The sequence below is a fragment of the Xenopus laevis genome, chromosome 2S (assembly GCF_017654675.1).
Source record: "Xenopus laevis strain J_2021 chromosome 2S, Xenopus_laevis_v10.1, whole genome shotgun sequence".
NCBI lineage: Eukaryota > Metazoa > Chordata > Amphibia > Anura > Pipidae > Xenopus > Xenopus laevis.
This window is the reverse complement of record NC_054374.1, coordinates 130,543,332-130,571,278: the sequence shown is the minus strand read 5'-3', so window position 1 is coordinate 130,571,278 and position 27,947 is coordinate 130,543,332. Positions and strand designations below refer to the sequence as shown.

At 39.4% G+C, this 27,947-nt stretch overlaps 1 protein-coding gene across 4 annotated transcripts; it reads left to right on the top strand.

The window, feature by feature from the left end:
* The first annotated feature begins 18,068 nt into the window (after positions 1–18,068).
* Positions 18,069–27,545, top strand: zbtb39.S (zinc finger and BTB domain containing 39 S homeolog). Of its 4 annotated transcripts, none has more exons than XM_041584407.1 (3): positions 18,069–18,274; positions 21,487–21,826; positions 25,088–27,545. In XM_041584407.1, the coding sequence occupies exon 3, from the start codon at positions 25,213–25,215 to the stop codon at positions 27,301–27,303; it is 2,091 nt and encodes a 696-aa protein (XP_041440341.1). In that variant the 5' UTR covers positions 18,069–18,274; positions 21,487–21,826; positions 25,088–25,212; the 3' UTR covers positions 27,304–27,545. The 4 variants fall into 4 exon arrangements, with proteins under 4 accessions (XP_041440341.1, XP_041440340.1, XP_041440339.1 ...); XM_041584406.1 differs by having other exon boundaries at positions 18,069–20,767; positions 21,487–21,774; XM_041584405.1 differs by having other exon boundaries at positions 18,069–20,767.
* Positions 27,546–27,947: the final 402 nt, after the last annotated feature.

Sequence of the window (27,947 nt, the reverse complement as noted above, 5' to 3'; positions counted from 1 at the left end):
TTAAATCCTTTAAAAGGTCAACCACACCCACTTACCGGCGTCTTTGTAACAAGTTCTCAAATGACCGTAAAAAAGGGCGGGCCGTACTGACATGGAGTTCGTCCAGGAAAGGAAGATCAAGGTAAGCTTTTTCCTTAGACGAACTCCATGTCAGTACTCATCGGGATGTAGCAAGTTACGATTTTCCCAATGGTAGGGAATACACGTTAAGAAGAATCTGTAATCAGGAATGGAATAACACTGACTAGATAGTCCACAATCATGCAACCTCTATAAGTTAATATAGAGACACCAGGTGAAAATCCCACTGTCAGAGTGAGGAACACGTGAGTTCAAAACAACCACTTCATCCTTGAGAGTGAGTGAGTGAGAGAGAGAGAGAGAGAGAAAAAAGACACCCCTGCACATGGTGATTTCAGCAACCTGAAATACTTACTCTCCTACTCACCAAGAAGCATCCATCACATGTATGCCTAGTCTCAGTGCAAATTGCAAGGTACCTGTAAGAAACACTTGGTAGGAGTAAGAACCCAGGACAGACTCATTTTAGGTATGACCTGTTTAGAATATCACAACAAGTGCATGGTATACAAAGTATCACGAGGCACAAGAGGCATATACCATAAACATCTACATATCAAAATGCCTAGCAGTCAGAACTATTTTAACAGAAAACAGATTCTAAAAGAACAGGGACAATGGCACCTGAGACATAAATTGGGTTAGAATTCCTTACACGTGTAAGGTCCTGTGTTGAGGTAGACTCCATTAACATTGAAAACCACAGCAACTATGGTACCTAAGGAATAGAGTCCTTGTTGGCTGACCCAACCTAGTCTTATGAGAGTTATAACTGGATACCCCTAAGGTTACAGATCTAAAATAACCCCAGTGCAGTTAAAGGGAAATCCCATGACTCGTGGAGGCAGGTTGTACGCCATGGAGAGATGGTTAGAGTCACCCACGAAACCGGTGTTTCCATCCCACCTGTAAGGGACATATTTATATGTGGAGTCCACTATACTACATATATAAACTCCCTAAGTGAATCTGACCTCAGGACTGGAGATACCCTATGGAAGTTCCAGTAAGTGTCAGAAGGGCTTCTAATCCACTAGAGCCATGCTGGGTCATATATATCAGAAGTGGCACAGCAATGTGAATCAGAGAACAAGCAAGACTAATAGAAGTGTTGCATCTGGAAAGTTACCTGGACAGAGAGCCCTGCGAGAATGTTGCTCTAGTAGAGATTATGGATAGAGAGTTTAAAGTACTGATACTCACAGGATTTTCATAAAAAGGAGAAAAAAAAAAGCACACATATGTTGGTTGGTAGACTCAATTATATTATGGAGCTTAATTAATTGAGCATTCATTCTGAAGGCATTAGAATCCCCCTGCAGGGTGTGGGCCATGGTTCTAGCATGTATTAAACCATGTGATTATTATATATGCCTCGGTCAGGGCCCTAAGATACTGGATCTGGCAGAGCACCATGCCCAACCCCAGAGCCTCAGCAATGGATAGTAATTATACTGCACATTTGACTGTAATAAGCAATTATTACCTGGCCCTCCATTCGTGCAGACAGTGATCTGTAATACAAGGCTGCTGAATCTGGGAAAATTTACATTCAATGGCCCCAAACGTACTACATACCTGTGGTTATTGTTAACCCAGCGATCCTTATGACAGACGGGCTTGAGAAAACTCCTGTTGTATTTATCAAGACCATATTTAAACTTACCTACCACAGGGAGAAAACATTGCCATGTACAGTAATAAATTACATTCCCTGCTTAATTGATTAAGCCATACCTTATCCCAGGAGCAAAGCAATGGCTTAATAAGACATTCACATGTAAGTATCCATGTCAGTGCTCATCGGTATTGAACCCCAATGTACCCCAGATACAATCACAACACCATGTAATGCATAGTTTAGGTTAGCTGCTGCTTAGAGCAAGCCTATATCAGAACCTAGCAGCCACCCAGCCCAGTGATCTAAATCCATTAGGGCTACTCATTCCAGGTGAGCAATAGCTAGAACATATACTGCAGAGCAAACTAGGAGCACACAGATACAATCTCAGCAACATGTAATACATAGTTTATATTAGCTGTTGCTTAGTGCAATCATATCAGGCCCTAGTAGCTCACCAGGTCTGTGCGCTACATTCATTCTGGCTATTTGTTCCAGGTGAGCAATAGCCAGAGCATATACTGCACAACAAAATAGGAGCATACAGATAAAATCACAGCGACATGTAATACATTGTCTAGATAGCTGCCGCTTAGAGCAAGCATGTATCAGGACCTAGCAGCCGGCCAGACCTGTGCTCTACATCCATTAGGGCTACTTGTTCCAGGTGAGCCATAGCCAGAACATATACTGCAGAAAAAGATAGGAGCACATAGATACAATCACAGCAACATGGAATACAAATTTTAGATAAGCTGCTGCTTAGAGCAAGCATATATCAGGGCCTAGCAGCCATCCAGCCCAGAGATCCATATTCTATAGGGCTACTGATGTCATGTATGCAAATGGCCTGAACTCGGCACCCTGCATGTCAGTATACAATACATATCAGCATAAGAGCATTCTAGCCCATTTATCTATTTGTATTAGGACTACTGGTTTCAGGTGGGCAAACAAGCAGAGTGCAGGTAAGCATATGATTACATTGCATGCAAGCAGTTAGTTAGACTTTAGTACACTGCAGAACAGCTATGGACATTACCTTGTTTATTATGCAAGGCTGGAAGCAGACCCCTTAATGCCACATATTTCAGGACACTCTCTACATCCATTAGGAGGTTCATTGTTATCAGAAAGACAGGCCTCACAAGTTTACTGACAACAGCAGTACTTACCTGAGGCTTCTGAAGCAGCATTCTAGTCTGCTGAGTTTAGAGAGTGGGCGGGGCCATCTCCACTTGCTATAGCTGGCAGTTGCACAGGAATCATTTGATTATACTCAGCTGGTCTCAGCACAGACAGAGGAATAATCTGATTTGTCTGCATAAACAGGTAACCAAAAGCAACTGCTGAGATTATACAGAGGCAAATTGGATAATTAGTGTTGGTGCCTCCTGCAAGGGCCCAAGTTTGCTGCTATTTTGGCTGAAGCCTATAGAGCAACTTTTGGTTTTATTTATTTTAATTTATTTATTTTGACTACGTCTACCTAAGGAAAGACTGTTGAGGGAGGCAGCTGGCCATAAATCTGCACCCATTAAAACTTAAAATAAAACAAAAGTAACAGGTTCAGGCCCCTAACTAATTAGGCCTAAACTAACTGCCACCTCCCTCGCCCATCCATAAAAAATGGGGTGTAGGGGCCACTGCCACTGGACATAGAGGGCACACGGATGGGGGGGACAAGCACCAGTGGGTGTAGTTGGCCTTGGTCTTGGGGAGGGTCTTTCTAATGGGAGCAGGGGCTATCCCGATGAGTACTGACATGGAGTTCGTCTAGGGAAAAATACAATTCAACAGATTTCAATGATGAAGTGCCAAAACTTATAAGGCAACATCTGGAATAAATACAGGAGTAATTATTGGTAGCCTGAGAAACTTAAAGCTGTCTCCTGTGGAAGGTACTGATTTCTGAGGTGTGGCCTAATTAGTACAAATGGGCCAGGGTCTGCAAGCAGGAAGTATTCTCCTATCTGTCAGAAACAACTTAAAGGGGAAGTTCATCTTTAAGTAATATTTTGGAAAGTTATAGAATGGATTATTCTCAGCAACGTTTCAGTTGTTTTCCATTTTTGTTATAGTTTTTTTTAGTTATTTGGCTTCCTCTTTTGCCCCCTTTACAGCTTTCAAATGGGGATCATAGACCATGGTAGCCAAAACGCTATTATGCTCTGATGCTACATTTTATTGATATTGTTACTGTTTATTACTTATTTTTATATTTAAGCCCTCTCTCATTCAAACTACTGCCCAGTCGCTAGGGTAATGTGAACCCTGGCAACCGGATAGCTGCTGAAACTCCAATAATAGCTAAATAATTCCAAAACTGCAAAAAATAAAAATGAAGACCAATTGTAAACTGTGTCAGAATATCATTGTCAAAATATCAAAGTGTTTAATCCTAGAACGTTATTAAGGAATACAGACAGAATCTCATTGCACACAGAGCTTATCTGTTATCTTCTGTGTAACCTCTGCCCCCATGGTTACAAAACAGTTTTTTATATAAACTATAGTAGTGTTTCTAAAGCACACCAATTTTACCAGTGCAGGGCACCATAATACTTTATATTATCATTACATTAAAAGACTTTATTTTTTTGGCATTACGGTGGCTTTAATCACTGGTATGAGAGTCCATTAGTTTAAATAGTGCACACCAGAAAATAATAGGGAGATAAAGGAATTGTGAATAACACCCCTTACTCCCATAACCACTGCCAACACCTTATTTTATTTAGACTATTGTAATTTTTATTATAGGGAACACTGTTTTGTAAGTAGCCATCACTAAAGGAATATAGTAGCAGCAAGCAATTTATTTTCCTTTATAGTTTTGTTAAACTTTAAAGGTTTACCTATATTGTTTTAATGGGTTATTGACAAAAGTGAAGTTTTAATTTATCTGTGTTCGCAGCACTTTTTCTGTTCTATGGATTTTAGAGAAGGTAATTAGCTGATGAGCCTATACGTATATTCCCCAATGTTCAACAAAGCAATGAAAGCTTAGAAGGGGTCTCATCTTATACATAGTTTATTAACACGGTCTATATGGTGTATGGTCTCTGCTGGAGTATTGAGTCACATATTGACATATTGAAGACTACATCAACTATGCTGAACTAATTGCCGGATTGCACTGAAGAAGGCAGAAAAAGAACAATTAAATATGGATGGAGACAAATGATGTGCCTGCATGAAAACAGTGAGAGGTCAGCAGGCCAGGAGTTTAGGATGATGAAAATTAAACAGAACCCATATGTATTCTCCTCTAAGTTTCACATATGATGTTTGCCTGTGTACTTTTCACTTTACCAGCCATACTTTTATCATGTGATGTAGTTTACCGATACAGTACTACGGACCACATTCAATAATAATAACAACAAATATTTTTACATATCATCTGCTGTGTTTATTTGTATTCTCTCGCTCTCTCTTTTATAAAAGTCTTCATGATGTATCATCATGATGTGGGACTACTATTTATCTGCATGGACTTGGCCTCTCAGAAGGAGTAATGGGTGGTGCAAAATACAGTTCCAGGCTGTGAATAGCTAATCTTTCAGAGGGACAACAATCACAAATACAAAAGGGTCATTTATGACCCTGTGCATACATACAAGACCAATAAGTGCACCCCTTAGTGCTCATTCAGAGAGCACTTTTGCCCATGGTCTGGCTGAATCTTGCAATCTGGGACATATGTAGTGGGAGTAAGGAAGCCTACTTTCCTATTCCCTCCCACCCCTTATTAATAGAGCACTGCTGAACACATACAGGGATATATTCAATTGGGCAATCACAAGTCTCTGCACTTTGCAGCAATTCACATGGAGTGGAAGGCAGGTTAATTTGTAAAAAAACATATTACAGAACATTTTATTTGATTATGTAAAATAAGAAATTATTTTTAAAATGTTTTGTGGTACCAACCAGAGGCAGTCAGGGAAAAGAGTTTAATGCAATAAAAAATATAAATGACATACATGCGAATGGACACACATTCTTTATATTTAAAACATAGTATGGATGGATTCAGTATCATTACTCTATTACCTTATTTTTTAACAGCAGAACACCTTTTTGCGTATAGACGTAATCTTACCAGACAAACAAGTTGTTATATTCAACCCTAGATTATTGTGGGAGCTTCTGTTTAGCAAAGGCAGGACATTTTCAACAGATGCAATTGATTCAGACAGAAAGCAGCACGATTCCACAGCCCAGTGGCAACACTATCAGCTCAACTGGGAAACACTGACAAAGATGGCCTCACTTCTCTGCTTAATTATTAGAACTTGATGTTCTTCTAACTTTAGTATTCAAAGACATAATCATTTCAGCACAACAGACTTTCCTTGTTGACTACTAGGGGCTCTAGCTATGGTGGCCCTAACTGTAATCTCCCAGGTAAAGCCTAACTCTGCTTTGTTTTATCATCCTCTGTATCTCTATTATATGTCTTACATATAAATGACATTGACATAATACTTTAAAGTCCTCCTTTAGCAAGTTCTGGAAGACATGCCTACTATCTATCTAGTAATGGGTTAGTCTGTTTATAATATTATATCTACACCATTATTAAAGTATTTCAGAGGCACACATTGTACATGGTTTAAATTGTGAGTATTGTTTCTCCAATCACATGAACCGCACCGAAAACGCTGCAAATATCCGCATGTGTGTCTGGGGCCTAAGTCAATTACATCAACTGGATTCACAGCACTGGTCTTTAACATTTATTGATATTTAGTTTTTTTAACATTCCAACATTAAAGTTTTGGTGCAGCAAGCAAGGATTTAAGAAATCCTTCAGAAAAATAGGGAAAATCAACTTCTAATAATTTATCAATCAAACACAATTTACAGAATAAACTGGGCCCTGCTCACTTAATAATTCCATATAACAGAACTTACCCTTTAAATGTGCCCAGAAAATAATAGAGGCTGCTCTTTCCATAGAAAAGGCCTTAGACACAGCGGTAAAGTCAACCTATGAGATGCCTATATCTTTATTTGATAAACTTATCAACATTAAGAGAATGCATCATTTTAACTATTCTCCAAATTGGCTGGAAAAATTCTACCGAGCAAGAGACGATGAATGCCTAAGCCAGAAGGTAACATTTACTGGTGAATTGTTTGAAAACACAAATCACATTGCTTGCTATGGGTTACTGCACGCCGTCACCAACTCCCACTTTTCCAGGTGCTTGGTCAAATAAATGTATGTAAATGTTCAAGAGGGTTCAAAGCAGTGCAGGACCACGCACACCCTGTAGAAGATAAGAGACGCCTGGTGCACAAGGGTAGAGGCTCGGCCACCTCACAACAGGATACAAATCAGCAACATCCGATGGCACACAGGACTACAGGAATTCTTCCAAAATTTTTTATTATAAAACGGATTGCAAATGCAACGTTTCGGGGAAAAAAATCCCCTTTGTCAAGCATACGAATTCAGAAAAAAAGTGCATACATGTATGAGACCAGCGCTCCGTTTTTTCAAAAGAAACAAAAATATTTATTATAACATAACTGATGTTATAATAAATATTTTTGTGACTCTTGAAAAAACGTCTATGCATCAGTGGATGAGCTGCATTCTTTGTTTTTATATATTCCAGAAACGGAACTAGAGGGGGGGGGCCCTGGTGCAGGACGCGCAGCCTGGCCACCTGCCCCCCTTCGTAAACCTGGAACTGGCCGGGATATGCCTGGCGCGTGGACTGCCTGGGGCCCTGAGCGGGTGCGGGCCCTGGCCCGCTTGCACCCCCTGCTCCCCCGGTAGTTCCGCCCCTGATATATTCTATGTAGAAAAGTGGCTTTCCCTTTAATTATTGCTCTCCCAACCCCCGCCCCTCTAAACACAGTTCTACAGATTACTTAAAAGCCCATAATGCTGAATGTTTCTTTTGAAGAGGTCATGCCAAATAAAGAGAGAAGCAGGTATGGTCTTTCTCCTCCCAAACAAAATAAAAAATTTTCACTTAAGTAGGACTGATGCATGGACACTCCTTGGCGGGGGAAACAGTTTATGCATACTTTGTACAAACCATGTAACTAAAAGTGTCTCTTTTTGCCAAATACAGACAAGTTCAAACCAATTGTTCCTTAATGTTGTATAATGAGAGTGCTGGGATAATTTGTTTAGTTCAGTATATGTATATCTATATATCTATCTATCTATCTATCTATCTATATATATATATATATATATATATATAATCCTTGATAAAGACCCGAATGCGGGTCGAAACATTGGATGCACAAGTATGAATAAAAATTAACACTTTCATCAAGAGTTTAGTGCGAGTCCTTGTTAAGCTTTGTATGTCTAATCTTGACCCTGCACCCAAAGCGAGCATTTATCAATATATATATATATATATATATATATATATATATATATATATATATATATATATATATATATATATATATATATATATATATATATATATATATATATAAAGAAAAGTTATATAGAATATCATGTAAAGCAAGGCACTCACAGGTCTTAAAATATGGTGAAAGGAAATGCTTCAACCAATGTATCAGTTTAAAACAGTTACAGCGTTGGTGACCGAGCTGCTTTAGAAAGAGACAAAGAAAAAAAAAAACATACATACACTGTCCCCTTATACACTCACATAACCTATATATACTCATACACTAAGGGGCACATTTACTATTGGTCGAATATCGAGGGTTAATTAACCCTCGAAGTAAAATCCTTCGACTTCGAATATGGAAGTCAAAGGATTTACCGCATTTCGTTCGATCGAACGATCAAAGGAAAAATCGTTTGATCGATGGATTAAAATCCTTTGAATCGAACAATTCGAAGTATTTTAATTTATCGATCGAACGATTTTCCTTCAATCAGAAATTACTTAGAAAGCCTATGGGGAAAATAATCATTTTCTTTATAAACTTTTGCCCAGTCATTTTTGCCTCCCCTGGTCACTAGGGGGGCACTGCAACCTGATGTGAGTTTCTCAACTCGCCTCATTAGCGGAGCACCCCCTGGGTTGTTGCAGCTGAAAAAATATACAATGCAGATAATTTACTGATAATTGTCACTCTGTGTATTTTAGCAGAGGCAATTTTCAGTATTGTCTATGGCAGTGTATTTTCTGCCATTTTGTAGCTGCTACTAGTTGCTCTGTGTGTATTCACCATACAGGAGCATTTCTAACAGCATCCTGGCTTATTGTTTGGCCTTCAATAAACCTTCTGGTGGGACCTACATGTACAGTAGTTGTTCACCTTTAAGGTATCTTTTATTATGTTATAGAACGACCAATTCTAAGCAACTTTTCAATTGTTTTTCATTATTTATTTTTATAGTTATTTGTCTTTTCCTTCTGATTCTTTGTGTTGTTGTCCCCTTCTAAAAAAAAACAAATACTCTGTGAGGCAACAAATGTATTTTTATTGCTACTTTTTATTACTGATCCTTCTATTCAGAATCTCCTCTTCATATTCCAGTCTCTTATTCAAATCAATGCATGGTTGCTAGGGGTATTTGGACCCTAGTTATCAGATTGCTTAAAATGCAAATTGAAGCGCTTCTGAATAAATAACTCGATAACTGAAAAACCACAAATAATAAAAAATGAAAACAAATGACAAATTATCTCAGAATATCACTCTCTACATTATACTAAAAGTTATCTGAAAGGTGAACAACCCCTTTAAGTAACAGAATGATCATTCAGCAAGCATCTCATTGAAGAAATCCTTTTTGTGTCTCTATATATTTAAATTTGTATGCAAGTGTTTTTGGGTAAGTGGTAACTCACTGTCTTTTTGTGGCTTCTAGCACCCCATAATTATTAGTTACTTATCAGGGTATAAAAGATTGCCTTGAAATTACACATGAAGCCTTGCTGCATTATGCAGATAGACACAGAGTGTTGCATAGCAAGCATTAAAGGGTTGTTCACCTTTAAGTTAACTTTTAATATGTTATAGAAGAGCCAATTTGATACAACTTTTCAATTGATTTCTTTATTCAGTTTTTATATATTTTTTTTTTAAAGGTTTTTATTTTAACATTTTCAAAACACAAAAGACAAAAAAAAGGAAAAGTTACATGTCAGTGCTAAAGGTATAGAGGTATACAGAACCTATCATTAACAGTAGCATTTGTGCAACATTTATTTATTGCATATGTTAATAAAGGTATTATAGTACATTACTGGACTTTTTATAGTTTTTTTTAATCATTTGATTCTTTTCTTCTGACTTTTTCCAGCTTTCAAATGGGGGTCACTGACCCCATCTAAAAAAACAAATGTGCTGTAAAGCTACAAATGTATTGTTATTGCTATATAATTATAATTACTCATCATTTCAGGCCCTCTCCTTTTTCATATTTCAGTCTCTTGTTTCAAACAGTACATGGCTTCTAGTGTAATTTGGACCCTACCAACCAAATTTCTGGAGAGCTATTACATAAAAAGCTAAATAACTCAAAAAACACATAATAAAAAGTGAAAACCATCTGCAAATAGTCTCAGAATATCAATGGTTACATCATACTAAAAGTTAACTCAAAGGCAAACAACTCCTTTTAGTGAATAAGACTTGCCTAACCAAAAAAAATACTCCCTATTGCCGCAGTCTAAATAAACTGATAGTATTTGCCCTTATAGTCTGACTTAGTCCTCCGAGCAGTGATAAAAATTAAATGGTGAAAAAGTCTTTTGCTATCAATGGTTCATCTATCTGCACTTTGGAGATGCCTGACTTCTATCTGCAGATTGTTCCTGCCAATAAACCTAATTTTACATTCAGCAAAACTATTTTTGATTTGAAATTAACGGAGCACAAGTGAAATGTACTGTATGAAATCACGCAGAGAAAAGCTGCAAGTAACAAGAAAACAACTCAGCAATCCACAGAAGGTGTCGTAATGATCTTATGTTAAGAAAACGGTCTATATTGTAGATCAATATAAAAGTGATTAAACTTCCATTTTCTGCACATTGTTATAATGCGGTGTATTCTCTGCCAAAATTACCTTAATTGAGCTGCTTTACAATACTTCAGATATAAGTAATTCAACAAATTCTTTAAGTTAGAGCCAAAGCTTTTTTTATACTCTCATGCTTTTATATTCAGATCTGTACTCGTTCTCTAAATTGATCCATAATTGTGGTCATTTTCAACTGCAGAGAAAATGTCTGCGCTGCACATGCCAATTATATGGGAATACAGACAGAGAACATTGTGGAGAACAATGAGTTTCCTTCAAGTTAGTAGTGTACATTCCAATTTTCTTCAGTTAAGATGGGGCTCACTTTCATTCAAATGAAGATGTGTTTCTATGTTCACCAAAGGATCAATTAAACATCAATATTTTCAGATCATACCAAAGTGACAAAGATGATCATGGCATGGTTGTGATAGTTATCTATCACTAACATCAAAGACCAAGTATTTTAAGGTAATAAAAATATAATATACTGTTGTGCTGCACTGGTAAAACTGGTGTGTTTGCTACAGAAACTCAACTATAATTTATATATATAAGCTGCTGTGTAGTCATGGAAACAGCCATTCAAGCTGAAAAAGGGGAAAAGGCACAGGATACACAGCAGATAACAGAGAAGCTCTGTAGTTGCGGGACTTTTCTGTTATCTACAGGGTATCCTATGCTTGAATGGCCACACAGCAGCTTGTTGGTGGTTCACCTTTAGGTTAACTTTTAGTATGTTATAGAATGGATATTTCCATTTCTTCTACGTGGCAATGGGCAACAATGGGTTAATTCCTACTGTCATGCGATCGGGAAAGGAAATTACCAAATAGAAGAAGACTTTGACCGCTGGGCCTCCATATTTTTCCTCCTATGACCCCCCCAGTCTGACCATAGGAGTGCCTCTATTCCGCTGAAGCTCCGGGTCTGAGGTACCGTCCTTGTTTAGGTCCCTGGAGAAAGCCGATGGTTTATAGCCTTCCACAGCCTTCAATGTTGATTAGTTGCAATGACTCTTGGAGGCACATGTGCAATAAGTCGATGCTTTGATTTGCCACTTCCAAGATGGCGCTGGAAGACTTGGCGCAGCTTTTGAGCATGTGCAAAAAATTAGTGACATGGACGTGGAAATGATGTGGAAATTACATGAAAATCACACAAGGAAGCTGTTGGCATCAAGGTTTGCATTTTGCCATTTTCTCCTCCAAAGGAGTCTGCTGTTACAGGGGATAAGCAGTTGCCCTGAATGCTAGTGAGCGGTTCAGATGGCACTGGAGTAAGTGGTTTCCCTGCTATGCCTAATACATATTGAGCCTTATGGTATGTATCCTAACTGTTCATTACTATTCCAGGTTGGTTAGGATGAGTCCCAGACGTTCATACCTGGAAGGTGATGTGTTTCTCAAATTGCCAGTTGGGCAAATGCCCAGTGGGCCCGCTTTAATTTTGGTTAAGTGGGCCGGGGAAACAGAGAAAGCCAGGGAACGCAGGAGCCGCAGACGGGAACCGAATGGGAGCTGAAGCTATGCCTCAAAATGGAAGCTAAACACGAAAGCTGCCAAATGGGAGCCAAAGCAGCCGAATGGGAGCTGAAGCCGACACAAAGAGACAAAGAGGAAACTGCACAGAAGAACAAAGAAGCCAAGGATCGAGAAGACCGCCTGCCATATTTTAAAGGTAAGTTTCCACTGAACACCAATGTTTTTTGTTTTGTTAAAACACTGGCCACCAATGTTCTTTTTTCATTGATGGGTGGACCCTAGCCACCGATTATTTTTTTTACTTTTATGGGGTGACTCTGGCCACTAATACATATTTTTTTTAACTTTTATGGGGGACTGTAGCCACTAATGGTTTCTTTATTTTTAGAAATACATCTGGATTATAAATTGGGAGAAATGGCAACCAGTTCAAGGAAAATAAATGGTGTGTTCCTGTGGTTCACATAAATACTGTGACATTTTAGCTCAGGATATTCAATCCAACATTCTTCAGATTTTCTACAACCTCTACAAGAATTTGCCAACAGTTGATATTCAAACTGTGTGAAATGGGCAAGAATACATGCCAGGATCCTGAAATTCAACTTCCTTTCCAAGTGGAACCAGGACCATGCATGTCCAAACCAAATCATTGTTTCCGCAGATATGGTGTGGTGTCTGGAATGGTGGTTGATTCAAAACAATCTGCTCAATCTGCTGTCCTTTATCTCTGGCAAATCCTTCTTGGTAAGTGATTACCACAGATGCCAGCAAGAAGGGCTGGAGGTCCCATCTAGCGGATTCCAGAATGATGAGGACAGGATGAGGTCCTCCAATTGGAGAGAGTGGGAGGCATTTCATTTGGGGATCCTGGTGTTTCAGCACCTGATTCAAGGCAGAGTGGGAGTTGGACAATCAGACTACGGTCAGGTACTTGAACAAGCAGGGAGGCATGAGATCAAATACATTGTTGAATCTGATCATTCTAATTATCTCCTAGGAAGAGAGAAACCTGCTGGATTTAAAAGCAGAATACATACCTGGGAACCAGAATTCTATCATGGACAGATTAAGCAGGTCAATTCCATCATCAGGAGAGGGGCAACTATGTCAAGCCATGTTCCACAAAATCCAGAGGAAACAGGGTCCTTTCTGTATCGACCTGATGGCTTCCAGGATCAACAAGAAGAAGAGAATATATGGATTGATGGAAGAGGCCTTTACCAGTCAATCGTCTAGGTATGGGACAATATGAATTCCTTGTCTTCTGAGAACTGCAGCAAGCACCACGATCACCTTTGTAAAAACTCTTGGCGCTGATAAAATACCAGAGCTCTGAACTGAATGGCCTCAGAGAGGAATTCAGAAATACTGCAATCCGAAGAAACCTCCTGCTCTTTCGATGAATAGGAACATGGAGATGTGCATCTTCTAGATCTAATGTAATCATTACATCTCCTTCTTGTATAATGTTTTTTTCGCCAATCTTATGCTTTCTTTGGTTCAGAATGGATCTTTCTTTGGTATTATACTTAATACCCAGGAGTCCGTTGTTGACTCTTGCCAATCTGTAAGAAAGAGGGCCAGTCTTCCGCCCACTTCTTCCTGACCTCTGGCATCAGAACTATGAGGACTTAGAAGTATCTTTCTTTTGTCCTCCTTCTTTGGAGAACTTTCTGAACCAAAGGCTGAGAGGCTTTCCTCTATTGAAGTCCCTCCTTCTGTCACTGATTCGCTGAGATCTTCTATAGGAAGACGATCGAGATGGGGATTTTTTAGAAAAAGGTCAAAAAACTTCTTCTTAGATCTTGGTCTTTCCTGTGGCAAAGATTTATCTTTACCAGGTGCCAGATTCTTAATTAGTTTGTCAAGGGAGGACCCCAATAAGGTTCGACTGGCATAGAGATCAGGCTATATTTGGAAGCCATATCTACTGCCCAAGCCTTTAGCCAAAGAGCTCTTCTTCCAGCAGTTGATAAGGCCATGGTGCAAGTGCCTGATTTTAATGTGTCAATCGCATAAGAAGTCAATTGCCAGGTTAACTGTGGGTAACATATACAATATATCATCTCTGGATGTACTAGCATCTATTTCCTAAGGAATTTATCCAGTATTTCAAAGACCTGTATACAGAAACAGCCGCCAAAGAACATTTTGTCTCTTCCCAGGGTGTCTCCTTATCATCTATAGGAAACATCAACTTGAATCTCTTTGAGACATCAGGTTTTTTTCCCGGATGTTGCCACTCTTGTTCTATGAGGCGCTTTATTGACTGGTGTATTGGAAAATTGGAAGACTTTTTCTCAGAAAAGAACAAAAGTTCCTGTTTATTAGAAGGTGATGGAGTTTCTTTATTTCCCAAAACTCTATTCACTTCCTTTATCAATTTTGACTTTTCCACCGGAAATAAATAATATTCTTCCTTAGATTTGAGTTGTACAGACGAGGAAGAATTGCTGTCAGCTCTTGAATCAAGAGATTCTGAACTAGAAGACAATCTCTATGATGACCAGTAGGTGGCGTACTTGTCTTAATACTTGATCTGGCTTCATCAAAGGATTTGGACAATATTTTCTTGAACCAGCTAATGAACTGTTCAGGGTTATTTACTGGATCCCCACTTTGAATACATGATTCACATAACGAATATTATGCCTGGATTTCCTCTTTCTCTTCCCTGAAGACCTTTCCTCGGACATCTAAAATATATGAAAATGAGTATAAGTACACATAATCACTTTTAAATGTGACCCCATAGTATTTCTGCTCTGGCTTGTCAAAGTACCTTAGCAGCCTAATTGTAGTCTAGCAGCCTGGAAGCTTCAGCTACAGGAACTGACCACAATGACAGAGGCAATAAATGATTTAAGATTAAATCCCCATGTGATGTAAAATGCAACCCTTAATGAAACCATAAAGCTTCTGGTTTACACTGCTCCGCATCCGGTCATTCTTCTATGTCCTATCGTGGAAGGACAGAAAAAGACACTGATACCTGGAGGGAGGAAGTAACTCTTTTAGGCTAATTAAGCTTGTTTTTTTTTTATTTTGTCCTATCAGAGGGAATGGAACCAATTACCCAATTGTGATGTGCTGCCTGTAGGACGTAAAGAAAATAAATAATACACAAGAGCCATTATTATCCTGTAAATTATATCCTTATAAATGGTGCTTAGTGATGACATCGGTTATAATCAGAGCTTAGTGATGTCATTTCTGTCACATGACTCACTGAAATTATAATAAACAAAGTGTCAAATATGAGGAGGCTATTAGAAGTCACCTCAGAGTTCCATACAAGACATTTGGAGGCGCACTCAAAGTTGCTGGTTCCTTGGTAGGGTCATTTTGCACAGTTGAAGTTAAAAATCCAAGTTTATTAGGTATAATTTAAAAGAATATGATACTACAAATATATATATATATATATATATATATATATATATATATATATATATATATATATATATATATAATGCATTGATTGGAGTTACACTCCACTGTATAAAATGTTGCATTTATATATATGTATATATATTGTATAAACATAAATGCTATGTTTTATACACTGGAGGGAGTAAGACTCATTTGGTTATGTGATAATAGGAGGACGGACTCACAGCAAGTCGGGTAATACACACCCATGGGAAATTAAAGTGTGCATCCCATGTGAAAGATATATTTATATCTGATATATATATTTATATCTGAGGAGGAGAGGGGGGGACAATTGTCCTGGTCTAATTATAACCAAAAGGGAGGCCAGTCACCTATCGCAAAGTTACATAGATTGTATAATTAACATATAAGCTTATATTAAAATTTATGTAACTTGTGTAAAATTTGTAAAAAATATGGTCACTTGTTTTACACAAACGTATATAAAATATATCAAGCAATGACAATGCAGAGCAGTGTAACAGGGGCAGGGAGGTTGGTATGGTATAAACTTCACTGAAGGGCAAAATTCCACTGACCCCCAAAGAACTGACTGAATTATTAGCACACAAATTCATTATTTTAGCTAATTATATGAACTATCAATTGTGGAGTGACATTAAGGGGCAATTTTATTAAGCTCGAGTGAAGGAATTCGAAGTAAAAAAAAAACTTCGAATTTTGAAGTATTATTTTGGGTACTTCGACCATCGAATAGGCTACTACGACCTTCCACTACGACTTCGACTTGAACGATTCGAACTAAAAATCGTTTGACTATTCGACCATTCGATAGTCGAAGAACTGTCTCTTTAAAAAAAACTTTGACTACAGTTTGACTGCAGTTTAAACCTACCGAGGTACAATGTTAGCCTATGGGGACCTTCCCCATCAGTTTTCTAAGGTTTTTTTGATCGAAGAAAAATCCTTCGAATCGTAAATGTGCCCCTAACGGTTTATATTGTTAACAGCAGGACCTGCAAATGTCCTTGGTTGGTCACAGACAGGTACAGCTGAACTTTGCCCTCGACCCTCCCCACACTCAATGTTATTATGCCCTGCTTCCATCTTTTTGTCGACCTGCTCATCAATAAATGTAAATTTACTGAATTATGAGCTATCACCTACACAAACTTTTCAGCAGGGGAATGACTAATTATAAGTCCCACATCATGGCCCCCAAACTTATATTAGAAATTACATATCAAGAAAAAACAAGGCAGTGCAGTGTTACAGGGGCAGGTAGCTGTGTTAAGCTGGCCATAGACGCAAAGATCCGATCGTACGAATCAACATACGATCGGACTTCCCCATCTCCCGACACTAAAGCACAAAAGAACAGATCAGCCAATGTTCTGCCCCTGACAGCAATCGTACGAAAGTTATGTCCGACCAAAGCTAGTGACAGTCTCCTTCTGAAAACGTAAGATCGGCAATACATGCAGAGATATTATCGGCAGCCGACTCGATTGGTATGTTCAGATCTTTGCGTCTATGGCCAGCTTAAGGTTTAAATTTAGGGTAAACTCCACTGAACCCCAATAAACAGACTGTCGTACGTAGCGCAATAATTAAAGGAACTATTTATATGGACTACTTCATATAACGTTCGTATTATGACCTATTTACTAAATTACATAAATATTATATAAAATAACATAAAATTATGTCTCCTAAACATACCTCCCAACTGTATTGTTTTTAGTGGGACAGTCCTGATTTCCTGCACTGACACCAGAAAAAGATACAAAGTTTCTGAAAATTAATTAAATAAGAGGCTTTTGACAGACAGCCCAGAATACTCAGCGCCTGCACTTGGACATGGTAATTCGCAGGTGTGGCAATAAAATGAGTGTGGTCAGAAAATTTTGCCACACTACAAATGGCAGATCTTTGTGTTTTTCTTTCCATTCTTCTAATGTTGAGACATATGTACCAATTAAAAAACAGACCCCCAAACCCTGTGGCCCACCAGCTATAAGTAAAAACAGACCCCAGACCATGTGGCCCTAATTAGCAATAGCTAAAGACAATGACAGGAGTAGAGGGCCCCAGACCTGTGGCATCTCACCACATACACTAATAGGATGTCTGCAATACAATGCATGCCGTTATAACAGTAACAGCAGACCCCAGACATAGGTACCGATAATAAAACAGACCCCCAAACCCTGTGGCCCACCAGCTATAAGTAAAAACAGACCCCAGACCATGTGACCCCCACATTATGTTCCAATAATAAAAACAGACCCCAGACCTGCTGCCCTAATTAGCAATAGCTAAAGACAATGACAGGATTAGAGGGCCCCGGACCTGTGGACACCTGTGACATATACTAAAGCAGTGGTGCCCAGGAAATTGATCACAGTCTACCAGTAGATCCCCTTAATGCTCCTGGTGACCTGCCAGTAGTTGAAATGGTGTTTCTTGGCCGTGAAGTCATAAATCTCGTGAGATGAGACTGAAGCACAACAGTAATCACGTGATCTCTCCGTGCTTTACACTCAGCTTACTCAGAGACTGCCTTCGTCTTCGTCAGCAGCCTAGACCTGGATCCGCCCTCTCTAACTGTAAAGACAGCAGTTCGGGCAGCAGGCAGTGAGCAGATATAGCAGGGGCTGGTCTACGAGGATCAGAGACGGCTGGAATTGAACACGGGTCAGTGGTTCACATTGCTCCCTGAATCAGTGGCAAATCACCAAGGCTTTCTTTTTGTATCTGGCTTGACATTTTCAGAGGAGAAAAAGGATTTAAGGGGGAGGGAATCTATTAAACAAGTAAAGTGTTGCTTCGGAACACAAAGGGCAGCACACAGAAGTGAGACACATCACACATCCTGATACAGATGATAAAAACACAGCAGGGAGAGGCACTATGTTCCAGGAGGGCACTGGGAGGCAGGGGTTAATGTTGCACTTGGTGAGGGCTGGTGAGCAACACTGTGCTGCTTCCCCTGAGCTCATGACTTTATTCTCCGCTCAATAGTAAGAGATACAGGAAGGAGAGCAAATACCCCACCCCCTAAAAAATAACTTGGCAATAAGATGTATAGGTCCAAGTTTTAATAGTGGCCCAATTATTACTACAGTGTTTACCTCTTTGCATGCTGTTGAGTTATTTGCAGGATTCCTATTTATAGGGGTGTAACTACAGAGGAAGCAGATTATGCAGTTGGAGGGGGCCGAGGAGGTATAGAGGGGCCCATGATGTCCAAATAAAAAGCAATACAACATATATTGGTAAAACAGGACTTCTGATATGTTTGGGACCTAAAATTAATTTACTGTTTGGCCTGGTAGCATCTACTTATTGATATATATGCCACATTGATATAACCCACTAGACGAGGCAAAGAGGGAAGGGTAGATAAAAACATGGAAAACGAATACAGTGGAACCTCAATTTTACATCCCCTAATTTTAAGTTTTCCCCTATTCTACATTGTTGTTTAGCAGTTTCACCTATGTAATACATTTCCCTGATTTTACATTTTCCTGGATTTTACACAATCATTTTCTGGTCCCCTGAAAAACGTAAAATGGGGGTTCTACTGTATTAGTATAATTATTAACAACTATTTTTATAAAGATAAATCTATTATAGAAAGTATTATAACCATTTTAGGGGCTTGGGATACTTGTTCTTGTGCTGTACGGTAGACAGCCAACTATTTTTATTAAGGTAGATCTCCTGATGGGACCCAGGTGTCCATAGTAGATCCCAGGGTAACAAAGTCTGGGCACCCCTGTACTATAGGATCAGCTGAACCCAGACAATGCCAGGATTAGAGGGCCCCAGACCTGTGACATCTCACCACATACACTAATAGGATGTCTGCAATACAATGCATGCCGTTATAACAGTAACAGCAGACCCCAGACAAAATGGTATATATATTTCATACATTACTAATTATTGTTATTATCATGACAGTTGGAAAACAGAATGCAATCATTTTATCAGTTCAGTAAACAACGCATCATTCTACAGCAGGGGTGTCCAACCTGCGGTCGCTCTTTGATAGGATTGTGCCACTGTCATTACTAGCGGCGCAGGCCAGACTCCCCGAACTGTCTTTGTGTGCCTGGCCTGAGTAGTACAAACGAGACTCTAGTAAGGTTACGTAGCTTCTCGTTTGCTTCTTAGGCACGTTAGTTTGAGAAGGTCGCTAGTATAAAAGTCTCTCTAGCTTTGTGCGCATTCTCATTAAAACTGTGCACGGAGCAGCCATTAACTATGTGCTGAAGTTGTTTATATGCCCTGGTGTAGGCAGAGGCTACTCCAGTCACTTACCTATATAAATATATTAAGCACTTACTGTATCATCACCTCTGTGGGCTCTGTGGCATCTCACCACATACACTAATAGGATGTCTGCAATACAATGCATGCCATTATAACAGTAACAGCAGACCCCAGACATAGGTACCAATAAAAAAATAGTCCCCAAACCCTGTGGCCCACCAGCTATAATGAAAAACAGACCCCAGACCATGTGGCCCCCGCATTATGTACCAATAATTAAAACAGACCCCCAAACCCGGTGGCCTACCAGCTATAAGTAAAAACAGACCCTAGACCATGTGGCCCCCACATTATGTACCAATAATAAAAGCAGACCCCCAAACCATGCGGCCCATCAGCTATAAGTAAAAACAGACCCCATTCTATGTGGCCCCCGCATTATGTACCAATAAAAAAAAAAAACAGACCCCAGACCTGCGGCTCACCAGCTATAAGTAAAAACAGACCCCAGACCTGCGCCCCCACCTCTTTCTGTGGAACCAAAATAACAGACCTCGGATCAGGAGTGACCCGAAAGTGAAGCAGAGATCCTGTCCTACATGAAGATTCAGCGTTACTGTCAGCAGTGTAGAGCAGCCAAAAGAAGCATCCGTTCCGTTGGAGATGCAGCTAGAAAATGAAGCCACAGTACCGACGCCTTCCTGAAGACTTGGTTGCTACGTGACGTCACTTCTGGAGAGACAGGAAGTCGGGTCCCGGAAGAGAGACACAGCAGCGCGCACGTAGAGAAGAAGAAGGAGAACAAGCAAGAAGATGGCAGAGACCGCTTGGACGCCGTGGGACAGTGCCGGTTTGAGGTTTCTCCAACGTCTAACCCAAACAGCAGGAAAGATCAGCATTTTGTAGGTAAGTCATGTATATGCATTTGTTTTTTTAAATAAATAAATATTGTGTTACTGGTCCTTTAAAATAGTGTGTAATTAGGAAGAAGAATACTGGGTCCGGTTTATTGTTCTCAGCTAGTTCAATACAATATCTGTGTGTCTGTATCTATCTTAGGAAATGTGTTTACTGTTGTATGTGAGAATATGCATGTGCATTATTATATACTAATAGCTGCAACAGGCAAAGAGATGGCCCCCTCTTGGGGTAGGACTCCACAAATGTTTTCAGCGTGATCCTATGCATTACGACTTGTTGCATGCGACAAAAGGTAAGCGATAGAATTGTCGCATGGTGTCGCAGCATTGATCCGACGGGACACGACTGTCGGATGCAGACGCAGCGTGCAGCGTCTGCATCTAACAATCGTGTTAGATGCAGACGCTGAAAAGTCGCCTGCGGCATGGCACATGCGTCGCTTTGTATTCCAAAGTCGCTCGAAGTTTCACTAAATCTCCCCGAATTGCCCAGTGTGACCTTACCCTTAAGCTGAGTCTAGGATTCCCCAAGAGACTTGCTTATCTTAAATAGTTACAATTGTATTATTAACATGTATTTATATAGTGCCAACATATTGCGTAGCAATTGTATCTTTGCTTATTTTACATTGTTACAAATATGTCAGAGTGAAGCTTCTCAGTGTTCTGGGCTCTCTGACAAAAAAGCCTCTTATTTCAATTAAGTTTCAGGAAACTTTGTGGTGTCAGTGCAGGAGATCAAAGAGAATCAAAGAGGACATTTAAATAAGAAATCCGGGACTGCCGGCTGAGCTGTCAAAATCGGGACTGTCCCACAGAAAACAGGACAGTTGGGAGGTATGAGACTAGACTGCCCATAGGTTTCTTCATATGACAGAGCTGCTGAAGTTAAATGTGCCAGTTCATGTGCACTGCTGTTTCTCAGGTTACATGGGCAGTGGCACAGCATGTGGAGCAAGCCTAGCAGCACAACACACAGAGTGGAGAAGAGAGGTAACATCAACTTTTACTTTGCCTTGGTTCTGTGACCACAAATAACGCTAAGGTAATGCAAATCAACACTTAATTTGTATAAATTGGGGTTTTAAATATGTTTTTTGGTCATTGAATACTTTTTTTTTTTTTAAATTTAAATTAACATTAACCAGCAATACCATATAGTAAGTACTAAATATATTATCATTTATTTTATTCCGCTAACGTATTCCACATGTTTTACAAAGTTTATACATCACTCCGATCATTATCAAACAAATACAGTTTTTGGTTTGCTGTGTTACAGTTTGGAAGGTGGGTTCATCTTCATTTGCCTCATCGCATTCCACTGATGCTTGGCTAATTACATATGTGAAATGTAACATGGTTAAGATATATACCATCGGTTATTGAAATAAAAGTCACATCGTTTGTACCAGGTCTAGTAACCCACAGCAAGGAGCAGGTAGCACCTGTTAGTATGTATTACTACATAGAAAGCAATTTGTTGTTTTTTGGGGGCTGAAAAAGGCTGTGAGCAATAATATTCTTATCAGGCTATAGTTGGGCATCCTACAAAACTACAGGATTTGCTCCAGAGTTCTACAATTGTTGTCAATTTGTAGGGTATTATCTATTTTGTCATATTTAATATGTAATAGATACTTAGTTGGTACTTAGTAAATGACAATATTTTCTTTGGGCCTATTTACTTGCAAACATTAAGGGTTTTGTGGATGTGGAACAATTTAGCCAGGGTTGCCAAAATATGTCTTCTGGCTCCTATTTTTTCCCACTTATTTGCCTCTGCTCACTGAAAGTCATCCCTTCCATGAGTAGAGCAACATCAGAGTTCTCTGTTTTCCTTAAGAGTGTGACTAACCAGCATGTGGTGCTGATAATAAATCTATTATTAGCATAACAGTTTTGAAATTAAAAAAAGAATGTAAACTGCGAAAGTGCTTAGTAGATCTAAATTAGCAACTTTAAATTAATTTGGTTTGTGGGTTTACATTTTGTTTTTCGGAAAAAGTTTTGGTCTGTTTTTTTGTTTCCATATTTTCTTGTAAACAGAGGCCTATCTACTTTCTTCCAGATACAATTAGCTGCTAAAATCCTGAAGTTCTGTAGATTTCGGTCCTGCAGCCTATATATTTTTAAAAATATAAATAGAGGAGAATGCAAGAATATAAAAGCAGAACATTTTTTTCATCTAAAAGAAATACACTCATTATTATTTGTCCTTTATACTTTTAAATTTAGATGCATAATCCCTAAGAATGCTTTCGTATACAAAATATAGTAAAAAAAAAACCAAAACCTTTATTTATACTTACATAAAGGCTTGTACCTGGATTTAAATTACTTGTAAAATCTCACAATTGCTGTAAAGTTTATTCCTCTTTACCCCTGTGGTTGTTAAATGGATACTGTCATGGGGACAAAAATCTTTTTTTCTTTTTTTTTTTTTAAATGCATCAGTTAATAGTGCTGCTCCAGGAGAATTCTGCATTGAAATCAGTTTCTCAAAAGAGCAAACAGAATTCTTTATGTTCAATTTTGAAATCTGACATGGGGCTAGTTTCCCTGCTGCCCCCAGTCATGTGACTTGTGCTCTGATAAACTTTAATCCCTTTCCCCCAGCAGCCTAACAACAGAACAATGGGAAGGTAACCAGATAGCAGCTCCCTTAAGATGGCCATAGACGCAAACATCCGATCGTACAAATCGAGGATTCGTACGATTTTCGGACTGTGTGTGGAGAGTCTCGACATTTTTCATCCGGCAGAGATCAGTTGTTTGGTTGATCGGACAGGTTAAAAAATTTCTGTCGGCTGCCAATAATATATCTACATGTATTGCTGATCTTACGATTTTCAGTGGGAGACAGTCACTAGCTTTTGTCGGACATAACTTTCGTACGACTGCTGTCAGGGGCAGAACATCGGCTGATCTGTTCTTTTCTACTTTATTTGATCTGAATGGTTGGTGGCAGGTCGGGAGATGGGGAAGTCCGATCGTTCGAGGATTCGAACAATCGGATCTTTGCATCTATGGCCCACTTTAGGGTCTGGCCACACGGGCAGATTCGCGCAGATTAGTCGCCAGGCTGCCCAGTAGATCTTAGAACAGCACTCAATAGTAAAATCCAGGTTCCACTGTGACACATTGTTACATTGAGTAGGAGAAACAACAACCTGCCAGAAAGCAGGAGTGAATTATTTGCAGTGTAAACTGTAATTTAGAAATAAAAACAAAAACTACACCATAAAAATCATGATAGAATCCCTTTAAAGTGACTAGGTCTTTGTCACTATTAATTGTCTAATCTAACCCATTTTAGTCAAATCCATCAACTTATCATGCGGTTAGTGGGCACCAAACAATCGTGCATCTAACAATTTTTCGTCCGACATTTGTCAGATAATTGATCAGGCAGGTTAGAAGGAAGATTTTCATAATTCATAGTGAAATGTATCCATTGTCCAGTTGTTTGCCGGGCCAAACATGCAGCTACCCACAGTTTTCATTATAGCGGATGGGAAGACATGCAAAGGCAGTTTGGGGGGAGATTGTCAACCAGAAGAAGTGGCGATTAGTCGCCAGGCGTCTAAATCTCCCTGAATCTCCTTGTGTGGACTAACCCTAAAAGGCACTTAACATTTATAATACATGCTTATTGGAAATTTGCTTAGAATTATGTTATCTTTTATTAGGCAAATGTTTATTTTTTGGGTAGACATGCCTAAACCACTTGTGAATAACATTTGATAATTGGAGTTATCATTCTGATACTTAAATGAAAGGTAGATGGATACACTTGCCAGTTTTTAATCTAAATGAAACAAATGTCATCTGACCTCTTCTTCTTGGTGGTAATAACAAAAGCTCAAAAAGAAAATGTAATTCTTAACTACTTTTCAATATACATTAGTTTACAAACTGTTAGAAGTTATTTGTAAATTGAATTGCAGTGAAAGTAGTATTTATACTATTTTCTAGTTTTGGCTTTGAAATAAAGTGAGCCATCTTAAAAAAATAGCATATACACTGTAACAGTTTTTATAGTGTTTTCTCAGTATGAAATAATCAAATGCAATATTTACAAACTGTTAGAAGTTATTTGTAAATTGAATTGCAGTGAAAGTAGTATTTATACTATTTTCTAGTTTTGGCTTTGAAATAAAGTGAGCCATCTTAAAAAAATAGCATATACACTGTAACAGTTTTTATAGTGTTTTCTCAGTATGAAATAATCAAATGCAATATTGCTTATAAAGTATTGTTTTAAGTACCTAACAGTAAATTGCATTATCTAATTGTTTTACAGGTACTTCCCTTACTCTGTCAGAAGGGGGATGAGTTTCTTCTCTATTCATAGAAACATTCACAAAAGTGAGCACCCACGTGTGAAGGTGGTTTGCAGGGTTTCCCTCCTGCTGCTGGAAGCTAAAGATGGGTATGAGGATCAAACTAAACAGCAGCGACCATCCCAGCAACTTGCTGCGGGAATTAAACAAAGCAAGGCTGTCCGAGACATTGTGCGATGTTACTATTGTTGTGGGGAACCGATCCTTTTCAGCTCACAAAGCTGTTTTAGGCTCTGCAGCATGTTATTTCCACAAGCTGTTCTTAAGCACTGAACTTGATGTAGCGCGTACATATGTCGTGGACTTCATAACCCCCACTAACTTTGAAAAAGTGTTAAGCTTCATCTATACTTCTGAGCTATTCACTGATCTGATAAATGTGGGTGTCATTTATGAAGTAGCAGAAAAACTTGGAATGGAAGATTTGCTGAAAGCCTGCCATGCAACCTTTCCAGATTTAGAGGGATCCTCTGGACAAAAAAATCAATGCTCTGTGTCCTCAAGTGAAGGCCGTACACGCACCCTAAGTGTTGCTTCGACAGAGCAAAGCCACGGTGAGTCTAAAGGCAATGGATTGGATAATCACATAAATAACACCGATAAAAGTTTAACTGGCCAAGGAGATAATTTAACATGCTTTAAAGGTGAGGAACAGGATGCTAATTTGAACAAATCCTTAAATTTTGGGTTACATGCTAAATCTGAAGAGCAAAGCACATCAGCGAGATATCAGTCCTCTCAATGTTCAGTTAATTCTGGGTTTGTCCCAACGAGTAGCTGTCAGCAGTACAAACCCCAACATAATGGGGAGTACAACAAAAGTGGGTACTTTTCTGGGGATACTTCCATACATGTGAACCCAAAGGAATCTCCAGGAGGCTTTGAGGCAATGGGAGAGCTACACCTTGACGAGCTTGAAGAAGAGGAGCTGCAGTTTGATGAGGGTGGAGATGAAGATTCAGGCCCTTCAGGGGAAGTCATTGAACTTAGTGATGGCAGTGAAGATGAATTGCTCATATTCGGGCAAGGAGAATCACGAAGTAGCAAAGCAATGCCATGCCAAGTGTGCAAGAAAGTACTGGAACCAAACTTGCAGCACATTCGTCAACATGCGAGGGAACATGTAGACCCCCGCACTGGCAGCTGCAAGGTGTGCCAAGCTCGCTTTCATGACCGTGGTGCTATGGTTACTCATGTCTTGTCTCACATAGGTATTTTTCTGTTTTCCTGTGATATGTGCGAGGATAAATTCTTTAGCCAGTGGCAGCTCACTCTCCATCGTGGACAAGAAGGAGTAGTATCGGAGCACAATATTATCGTACAACCAGGTCAGCCACTTCCAGGTGAAGTAAATGCATTTGTTGGGACAATGGGTACTGAGCTACCTTGTGGAGCCTGTCACCGGACAATGCTAAGGGATTTTCACTCTGTACGATCTCATGCCCTTGAACATCTTAACTCAAAGGGATTATCTTGCAATTTGTGTGAACAAAGGCATTTGTCACTCTGTGGATTGATGTGGCATGTTTTATCGCACATGTCTATATCTGTTTTCTCATGCTCACTCTGTGCTAGCAGCTTCCTGGAACGGCACCTTCTAGAGAAGCACATGGCTGTTCACCAAAGCCTAGATGAGCCTTTGTTTCGTTGCCACCTCTGTTCCCAAGGCTTTAAATTGGAATCTGCATATCGGCAACATTTAGGCCAGCATCGATGTGGAAGCATTCCTGCAGACCGCCCTGGGTTTCCTGAATTCTCTCACGCTCAACTGGGAACTTCTAAGAGAAAATTGACAGAGGATTATTCAGTGGACGAGCATTCACTTTCAGGACAGACAGGCCACAGCAAGTACACCTGTAAAGTGTGTGGGAAATCCTTCTCCCATACCAGTGAGTTCAATTACCATCGGCGTATTCACACTGGGGAAAAGCCGTACCAGTGCAAAGTTTGTCACAAGTTCTTCCGTGGTCGCTCAACCATCAAGTGCCACCTGAAGACACATGCAGGGGCCCTGATGTACAGGTGTACTGTTTGTGGACATTACAGCTCCACTCTAAACCTCATGGGAGAGCATATTGCAATTCACCGGGGCAACTTACCTGCAGACTTCACTATTGACCAAACATTTATGTACACGATTCACTCCAAAGAAACAGATAAGAGCGGTGAAAGCTGATACTATTACAGGTGAACTGAACAGAGGGCTATAGTTCCCCCCACCTCCCGTTTTCAATCTATAATGACCCATTCATGTGAGGTGGTTTGATGAATTAAATTGAGTGTATTTCCCTGATTTAACTATTTGCTACTCTTTTTTAATGGGCGTTCAGTCTGCATTTCATTACTTGTGTATTATAAATTTGTCCATATCTTTGATGGTTTTGAATCCAGGTTACTAATTTAATATTTTTATTTAAAGTCATTGCGTCTTTACTGCAGATTAAGAAGAAATCATACATTGCATGTGTTATAACGTATCTCACTATGGGGCAAATTCACTAAAGAGCAAAGCGGCTAATGCTAGCGCAAATTCACCAGAGTGACGTCATTTCGTTACTTCGCCGATTTATTAACAGGTGCTGACGCTAGCGAAGTGGACCTACTCTAGCGCTACTTCGCACCCTTACGCCAGGCGAATTTGCGCTATGGCGATGGGACGTAACTACGCTAATTCACTAACTTGCCTATTTTACTGAACATTACCTCTTGGGCCAGACTTTCCTTCACCACCTCAGACTAGGCGAAGTGCAATAGAGTAGATAGGGATTGCTTCAAAAAAAGTTGAAATTTTTTCTAAGTCCCAAAAAACGCTGGCGTCTT